This window comes from Cryptomeria japonica, chromosome 7 (genome assembly GCF_030272615.1).
Source record: "Cryptomeria japonica chromosome 7, Sugi_1.0, whole genome shotgun sequence".
NCBI classification, from domain to species: Eukaryota; Viridiplantae; Streptophyta; class Pinopsida; order Cupressales; family Cupressaceae; genus Cryptomeria; species Cryptomeria japonica.
The window spans coordinates 125725848-125734807 of record NC_081411.1 but is presented as its reverse complement, the minus strand read 5'-3'; the positions used below and the strand labels follow the sequence as shown (position 1 = coordinate 125734807).

At 35.3% G+C, this 8960-nt stretch overlaps 1 protein-coding gene across 1 annotated transcript; it reads right to left on the bottom strand.

Annotated features, from left to right (window-relative positions):
* Positions 1 to 535: 535 nt before the first annotated feature.
* On the bottom strand, positions 536 to 7303 carry LOC131056573 (leucine-rich repeat receptor protein kinase HPCA1-like). The gene is made up of 8 exons (XM_057990882.2): positions 6523 to 7303; positions 2254 to 2376; positions 1958 to 2115; positions 1697 to 1823; positions 1543 to 1611; positions 1217 to 1406; positions 948 to 1074; positions 536 to 841 (listed from the first exon to the last, which is right to left on the bottom strand). Exons 1-8 carry the CDS (start codon positions 7301 to 7303, stop codon positions 536 to 538), a joined length of 1881 nt encoding a protein of 626 aa, XP_057846865.2.
* Between the last annotated feature and the right edge of the window lie 1657 nt (positions 7304 to 8960).

Here is an 8960-nt window from a genome sequence, read left to right as displayed (position 1 = left end):
TATATAGTGGATACGGTGTAGTTATCTTCAGATATGACTCATTTGTTGGATACTTTAGTTGTTGTTGATAAAATTATGTAATCTTTTCTCTCTACTAGGTGTATGACCCTTCTGGCTTTGTATCTTTTTCTTTGATTTAATAAATTTTTACCCCTTTTTAGTTATATTAAAATGTCTTCATTCATTTGATATGAACTTCTTTAGTCTCTCTAGTACAATATAGATTATTCAATGGCAACTAATATATAGATTAAACAATGGCAACTGATATATGGTCATTAACTCTATTATAGATGCCTTTCGACAATTGCATTCAAGATGGCAATCAGATAAACAAAATTTTCCGAATGCGCTCCGAGGTCACATCTCTACATGAAATTGGGGCAATAGATACCTGGATTGTTGTAGGATTGCATTGCCAAAGTTATAAACAGATAATAGAACAAAAATTGAAGCCACTAAATTTCCCAATAACATACCATATATCCATTGAATTTTTGAGCTATCTCATGAATGGTTTCGATGACTATTTATGTCATCTGCCAGCGTGATGGAGGCTACTGCTACAATCAGCTGAATTATATCCCTCTGTTGGCAAGGCATCCACAGATTTTTCAGCATTTATGTCTTGAGGCTCGATGTAAAGCATAACCACTCTTATCCCTGCCACAATCTCATTCATGGTGGGTCTCTTGGATCCTTCTCTATCTACACATTGCAATGCAAGATTAACAACACAATTGAAACATTGCATCTCATTTTCGCCCAAAGACATCTTGTTATCTATGATGTTGGTCAAGCGAGAAGGGATGTCTTTGTTTGCCTCTGCATGGAGCATTACCTATCATGAAAATGAATATTGTCAGTTTATCTAAAATACAAAGTGCGACAAATCAAAACGATCAAGTATATGGAAATTGTTAATGATGGTTAAAATTAAATCTTACCCATCTCACAAGGTTGACTTCTTCTTCTTCAGAAACTGCATCTTCGATTGATTTTGTCCCACATATAATCTCTAACAGGACCACTCCAAAGCTATATACATCACTTCTCTCTGTCAACTTCTTGTTACTTCAATACATTCAATCAATCAACGCAAGTTACAATAATCTGTGAGTAAGCAGAGCTTGTATCAATTCAAAGTTTCAAATTGCTGGGTTAATTTGTATTGCAACAGAGAAGAATTTTTTTTCGAGGGCATAAGAATCTCTACTCTGGATCCAGGTATCCCATGGTTCCTTTAATCGTGGTAGTCACATGAGAGATCCGATCATCTTGAAGAATTTTTGAAAGCCCAAAATCTACGGCTTTTTCCCTCATATTCAAGTCTAGGAGGATGTTTGAACTCTTCACATCTCTGTGAATGATTTTCGGTCTGGACCTCGAATGCATATATTCCAAACCTTTAATTAAACACATTAAGATAGGGCCTCATTAAACCATATTTGAGGCCTTATTAAACCATAATTGAGGCCTAGAAAAGAAGAAAACCTACAACAGCCTTTATAAATCCTGCTAAACAGAACAGAAGTGAAGTACCTTCTACTGCATCTAGAGCTACTCGAATCCTAGCTTTCCAGTCTAGGGCAGAGGAGTTTGCCAAAGAACCTGCCAAAATAATAAATTGAGATCCATATAAGTTAGTTTGTGTCCCTTCCATACGTTAAACACTTTATCCTGAAAGTTAACCTACCATGAAAGTGATCCCTGAGCGATCCTCCACCCACGTATTCATAAACAAGCATAAGTTCCTTAGAGGAGTTGCAGTAGCCAAGCAACCACACCAAGTTCTTATGATTCACTCTTGAGAGAAGATCAATCTACTTGGTGAAAAGTTAGCATAATATTTGAGCATAACCTTTAAATTTAAATCAGCAAACAAAATTGAGGTGGATATATGTAGTGCCTCATTTAAGAATTCTAATACTCCTTGCTTCGATGAAGAGGATAGTACTTTTACAGCAATTTCTTTTCCATCCAGTAACTTGCCATAGAAGACGGTTCCAAAACCTCCTTTATCGATCTCTTGGCTGAAATTATGTGTCGCTGTCTTCAGCTCTTCTATGCTAAATGAACGAGTACTGACATTGTTCGGTACCATGACCGGTAAATCTGCATTTGCATTTGGCTTCCAAATTCCAATCAGAAAAATCTTTAGTGAAAAACAAAACAAGGGGCATCTTTAAGCAACATTTATTGTGATTTGACGGTTACAGTTACGGAGGAACAAGGTGAAATTGATCTCCTCACCTGGTTTTCGAGTGTATCTTCTACGATAGATAAACATCAATACCAAGACCAATGGAACAACGAGGATGCCGCGAATGATTGATCCAATCTTTACCCCATTGTTTTTACCACCTCTGGCTAGATCTGATTCAAACCCAATCAGAATTAGATTTTACCACACTTACCAACTAAGTTTACCACTCCAATCAAACTGCAAATGCAAACTGAGGACACAAAATCCAACAATGATACCCAAACTTCTAAAGTGGGGACAAGCCAATAAAATCAAGGCGTTCTTCTTTTTCATTCCTTATAAATTTTATGCAAGGGAATATGACCATATATTCTTGTTTTCGATGGCATTGACCGATAGAAACACAGTATTAGTATTAAATAAAATGTCAAAGTGAGATCTACTGGTTCTTGGACATGCACGATTCCTCCAATTGAGGACATGGTCATTACAACTTTGCCTAGTTTGATTAGGCTGGTGGCGATACAGAATGTGATGATATTACAGAGATCTTGATTAAGATACTCTTTTGCTATATTACCAGAAACAAGAAACGAGAAACGAGAAACGCAACAGCAATGACAACGTGACGAGAAACGAAAGTTTAAAAGGTTGCGTATAAGAAACGGATTTTTAATATATATATATATATATATAATAAAATTAATTTTAAAAATAAAAAATATAAAACATATATCTCTATAAAAATTTTAAACATTCTTTGATTTCATTCTTTCATTTTAAAATAATTTGTATAAAATATTTTACATTAAGTATAATAAAATCAGGAGGACAAAAATAAATTTGTGTGATACTTAACTCGCTTACAAAAATTGTAAATTAATGTAAACTCCAGCTTGAGCTTTATTGACATTTATAAACTAATGTAAACTCCACCTCAAAGTTTGGGAAAAGATAAAAATGTCTAAATTTTTATTTATATTTTAATCGTAACTGCTGAAACGGGTGGGCAAGGGGAATCCCGGTTCTGCCATCGAAATGCAAAACAGAAGTCTCCTGTCGCGTTTCTGGTAACTAGGCATGTCTTTTGAGATGAATATAATTGGATTTTCAGCAGGATGCAGAAAACTAGTTCTTTATTCTGGAGAACCATTCTCAAACTAATCAACCTAAATGATCTTCAATGTCGTAAATAATTATCCACTAGCTAAGACATCATTTCACTGACCAATGCATCAAACAGCACAAGCTCAAAAGGTAAATCATCAGAGATTTTATAATAGAGACCCGGGTTCAAATCTCCACGAAACATTTTACATACTTATTATACACTGACCAATGCGGGTGAACAAGCACTGACCAGCACTGACCAGTGACAGTTCTACACCCAAACCGCCTCATGGAGACAACAAATTCTACGAGAAATGTCCAATTGGCAAGTCAACAATCTCTGTGTGAACTGTGAAATCAATAATGGTCATATATGATGTCAATTGGTCTGAAATTTTATATGGGGATTTTTATGATCCCTAACCCCTACTCTCACCTAAAAACAATATTCAGATTAAAGAAATACGTTTTGACCCCCATAAGGTAGGGAAATAAAAACGGGACGTGTTTAATTTGATATCATGTTTCTATGATTTAAAAAATGAGTTGAAGTTTTAATTGCTGAAACTAAGAACCTTTATCTACCAATCAAAAAAATCCAAAATTCACTCATTTGGTCCTTCAAAACATTTTTGGAAATGTTTTTTCATCCATTATGGCATGTAGGACATAACTATGACAATTGAATGCTGAAAACAATCTGAACATATAAATTTAAAATATTGAGATTCTAAAAGTTTGTTGAGCTTTTATGGTTCAGTAAGAATTTGAATCTAAGATTTTCCATTTTCTGTTGTAGTGTTTTATCAATTGAACTGCTAGTCTCTATAAGATCAATCCATCTTCTTAAGACACGTTACATTTTTGGACCTCCTAGCTTGATCTGATTCTAATATTATGTTGCGCTTTCATAAATCAGTTACAATTCGATAGACCTTCTATTTGTTACTAGAGTGTTCTACCAATCGATCTCCTGCCCCTATAAGACAAATAAGTTATTATTTTCTTTGTCTGCAAAAAGGGAAGACAGAGCTGTCGATTGTGTGTGAACAAGTCTGCTATCCAAAATTTTCTTTTAGGCTCTGCTAATGTGAAACAGAGCACTATGTTATAAAACTCTGTAAAAAGAGCACTGGCTCCCTGTTAACTTGATATATATGAAACTAATTTGGTTTTCTGTTATTCTGTTTTTTCCCTGCCTTTCCCTTCACTTTACGTACCCAGAATAATTTAGCAGAAACTTCATTTCTTTGGTCCTCTATAGTTCTGAACATTAAAAATGAGTTGCAGTCTTTAGGGTGTTCTTTTCTATCTTGTATGAAATATTGAACAAGGCTAGGAGGTGTCTAAGACTAAACGCTAGAATTTGGGAAGTCAGGAACCTAAAGCTCACCTCTAACCTCATTAATTCATCGATTGCCAAATATAACAGGCGAGGGTTTTAAGATAAAGCATTACCCAATCGCTTTTATTCCGAAGTTGAGATGATGAACAAATCATCATCCATTTGTAGTGAGTAGGTTACGGCATCTATGTTCCTTCTCTGTATTGACTTTGCTGAACAAAGCATAGTTTTTGGCTGGAGCTTTACCCATTTTGGGTTTCACAGGGGTATATGCTTGCCTTCTCTTATGTGATTTCATTTGCAGTGTTGTTCTTTACATTCCTTCACACTTCTCATCGTTGTCCACTGGCCATTCTAAATTTACAAGAGGATTAGTAATTGTTGTATATGGTGACATGAGACGTTTCCTGAGTATTGCTACATGTGTTTCATTAACGTGTCTCACTGATTGTTTCATTAACGCGTGTCACTGATTTGAATGTTAGTTGATTATTTATTTATTTATATGGGAGCATTTACGAACAATGGATCAGAATTTATGTATATTCTGTTGGCATGCTAATTTTCCCACAGGTGTATAATGCAATCTATTGTATGAGATAAAAATAGAATTTTGTTAATTTCTTCCATTTGCATGAGAAGAATGCAGTTAATGATATGTTTTTCTAAAAAATATAATTTGCATAAAAAGGTTAATTATAGCTATGTTTTTTCTATTTTCAACGGGCATTCATGTGCCAAAGACCTCTATATGAAGAGGTAGATTGTAAGGAAATCTTTGCCTTTGATCTTCTTAGATCAAGGAAGATCAATAGATCCTTGATCTCGTGATCAAGAAGTTATATAATCAATTCCCTTGAATAAAATTTTTATCTGGTTTCTAAAGCAATTCTATGTTTGATTTATTTTTTTCAATTGGTCTAAAAGCTATTTATTTTCTTCATTTGGTATTAGAGCCATGTTCACGAAATTATCTGAGTTAAATTGATGAAGCTGCAGAAAGATCTAAAGAGATCCGACTAGTAAGAAGGGAGGTCAATGAGATGAGAAGATCATCATTTTCAAGATGAAGCTTTGCTACCACATTTGAAATCGTAAGATCACAACAAATAATGATGATTTGCATGTTGAAGATTGTGGTGTTTTTCATAACAAAAATCAATCCATAGGAAGCCACTAGAGGAGATCAACAAAGATCACAAGTCATTTATGTGATACTTTTTTAGTATGGGAAGCTGTCTAAGTTGCATGTGCAAAGTATTTTTTGACCAATGACGTCAATCCTGCTGTCAATGTAGAAGCCACCATCCAAAGGTGAAGTCCACCATCCAAAGAGGAGAGTGAAGTCAAATTGTCATTTGCATGTCAATCATAGATGGATTCAAGGTTTTGAACAACCTCAAGTTTGAAAAGAAGGTGCAACCAGACAAGTTGTAGCCCAAACATGGACATGACAAACGACAAATAAGCGAAAACTTGATTTCTTTTATGCCCCTTACTACAGGATTTTGCTAGTTTTCACACTTTCTACCTACAGTCGAGCTGAAATGACGAAGATGAAAGCATGGACATGGTACCATACACTAGAACGGGCACTGCTGTTTGTTTTAATTTCTACAAAATTAAAGGAACCATCCCTCGAAACTTTGCATTATCTGCAAGAAACAATACTAGGAAATTGGCAAGAAAACGACTTCAACCCTATTATTTTTTCTTCTTTTCTTAAAACCAAAGAGAGGCCAGGACATATCTTACAAGAAACAGGAAACAAATCTCATTGGAACAAGCATAAGCTATTCTATGTAAGATTTATCAAAAGTGGTGTTACAGAAGTAAATGGTGACATAGAAAATAAATTTACCTCTACGGCAACCAGCCCCTTCATTAAATCCGTCTCCTTTATAGCCATACTTACAAGCGGACCTTACACCACCTTTGACATATATGGCATTAGCGCAGAGTGCATTGGCATCACATCTAAATGTTGTGCAGTTTCCCATAAGAGCCCACCCCAGTTTCAGCCCATAATTTTCAAGGCGATTAGGAATGACACTTGAAAGCACCCAGCTAGTGAAACCTTTGCACTGCATCTGGGAGAATTGGGTAAAGTCAGGATATCCAGGTTGCCAGAGTGTATCATTCTCAAGATAGTTGCAGCAGGTATTTACAAGCTTGCATTGTTCATCATTTCCGGTAGCAGGAATGCTGCAACTAAAAGTACAATTTCTCAAATTTTTACAATCAGAGAACTGGATAATGTTACTATTGGAAATTGCATAGCTTCTTATACCATCGATAGTGAATTTCTGTAGGTTTATATCACAAGAAGACCTATTAGGATTAATAATGATGCTATCTGGATCAATGCTGGTCACAGTGTAGCTAACCTTGTTCAATGTAATCATCAAAGTGGAATTGTTGTAGCATTCAAGTCCAAAGTCGTTATTAGTATTATCGCAGGGCTTAAGATAAAATGGATATGGAATTGTTGTATTCCCACAAAGATTATTGCAACCCATTTTGCTCTGAGGTGCTTCAGAGATTGCACTAATTGAGAAAACCAGAGACAGGTGTGAACCCGATAAGGCTGAAATAACTACAAAAATACAAGTAAGGGTGCTTTGCCTAGAATGTTTCGTCATGGTATCAAGGTCTTGTTGGGATTTTCAGTTCGGTGGTATATTCCCTTGTATTATGTTTAAACAGAGTAATAGGCTATGCAAGACAGCTGCTAACTTGGTTTTTGATTAAGGCCTACTTGGAAATGGTCAAATTCTATACAGAACTTTACCAACATATTCTATATGGATGCAAGTACTCCTACAGTTTGTTTGAGGATCTCCTTAAGATCAAAAGCAGAAACTAACTTCTCCCAAATATTTCAATATCTTTCAACGTGGATTTCAACCCTGCTCGGACACAGAATTTCATGGCTTCAAGGGTTAAGAGGGTAGCACAATGCACATAAAATAATCAAACAAAGAAATCCCCATTTACATAGAATATTAAGACTTATTTTCAAGGCCTACTAGAACAATATTCACTTCACCAAATGACCAGAGAAGTACTCAATACATGATGGTAACAATTCTTCTGCTTAACATCTGCATTAAATTCCACAAATCTCTTCCATTTCTCGCAGACTGCAGAGTAGAAACTTGATTTGAATCTGTAAAATGACACATTATAATGGTAGCATTGATTCTCCACGGTTCCCCATTGAAAATTCACCTTAATTACAATCAAAGAAATGCAATTTAGATTCCTGCAACAATACCCCTTTCTGCTTCGCCGCTTTATGGATCAAACAATCCATGGGGACTCTTTTATTTTTGGTTTTCAAGATTTTGCATTTTCCGAAACTGCGGGGAACTTTCGTCTACTTTACCCTTCTTCATTATAAGTCCAGTCACGCATAAATATAAACACATTCATATACGTCCAAGTGTTAAAAATAAGAATGATTGTTCATTTGGGCACTTCTTTCTTCCATCCAAGCTGTCATTGAAGCTGATTTCAGATCAGCTCATAGACTCTATTTCGACGACATACACAATGTGCACAGTAAGGTCCATAAATTTGATTATTTTATTTCATTAAAAAATTAAAATATCGATCCCATTGACTATGAATCCTGGAAATGTATATTCATCCCAAATTCTAGAAAATTGAAATTTTTTGAGAGTCAATAAGGAAAACCAAAAAACAGTTTCAATCCCGTTGACTAGTCTCTTTCATCTTTGCCGTATCAAAGAGGTCGAGAAATCTCGTTAAATGAATTAGATTAAGAAATAGGCCAGACCTTTTCTTGCAATGCCGACAACTTCCTTGCAGCTCATAGACACGGTAAATCCGTAGTAGAAACTTTGAATTTAATAGCCGCTTTGAATATTGTAAACGAAAATACCTCCTCCCTCCACTCCACCTTGTCGTTTTCCTTTTTTCCTTCATGAATAATCTTATCTTATTGTTTTGCAAAATAATAATGGTATAAAGGCACACCCACAAAGTCTATTGGGACAAGGTTTAGAATAAAGATGACAAAAAATTTAAATAGTTAATGTTATATCAGTATTAGGCAGTTTTTTACTATCAATTTATAGAATTTTGAATATCAATAGGGTAGTGTCGTCAAGAGGCTCAAGGTTAGTAATAGTTGGTGCAGGAAGACTAGAAGGATGACAAGTTGCAAATGAGGAAACATGTCGAAAATAGGTTGGTAAATCTCCCCATGCCTTTGATAAGAGGGAGAAGGATACCAAAAACGTAGTGTGGGAGGTTGGGACCAACCATGACCAA

What these genes read in the sequence shown, in the direction of transcription:
- LOC131056573 (XM_057990882.2), bottom strand. Translation starts at nt 7,303, where the DNA reads ATGACGAAACATTCTAGGCAAAGCACCCTTACTTGTATTTTTGTAGTT. An exon ending in ATGGGATACCTGGATCCAGA is followed by an intron (nt 1,075 to 1,216) that starts GTAGAGATTCTT and finishes AATGTATTGAAG; the next exon opens with TAACAAGAAGTTGACAGAGA. An exon ending in AAGTCAACCTTGTGAGATGG is followed by an intron (nt 842 to 947) that starts GTAAGATTTAAT and finishes TTTTCATGATAG; the next exon opens with GTAATGCTCCATGCAGAGGC.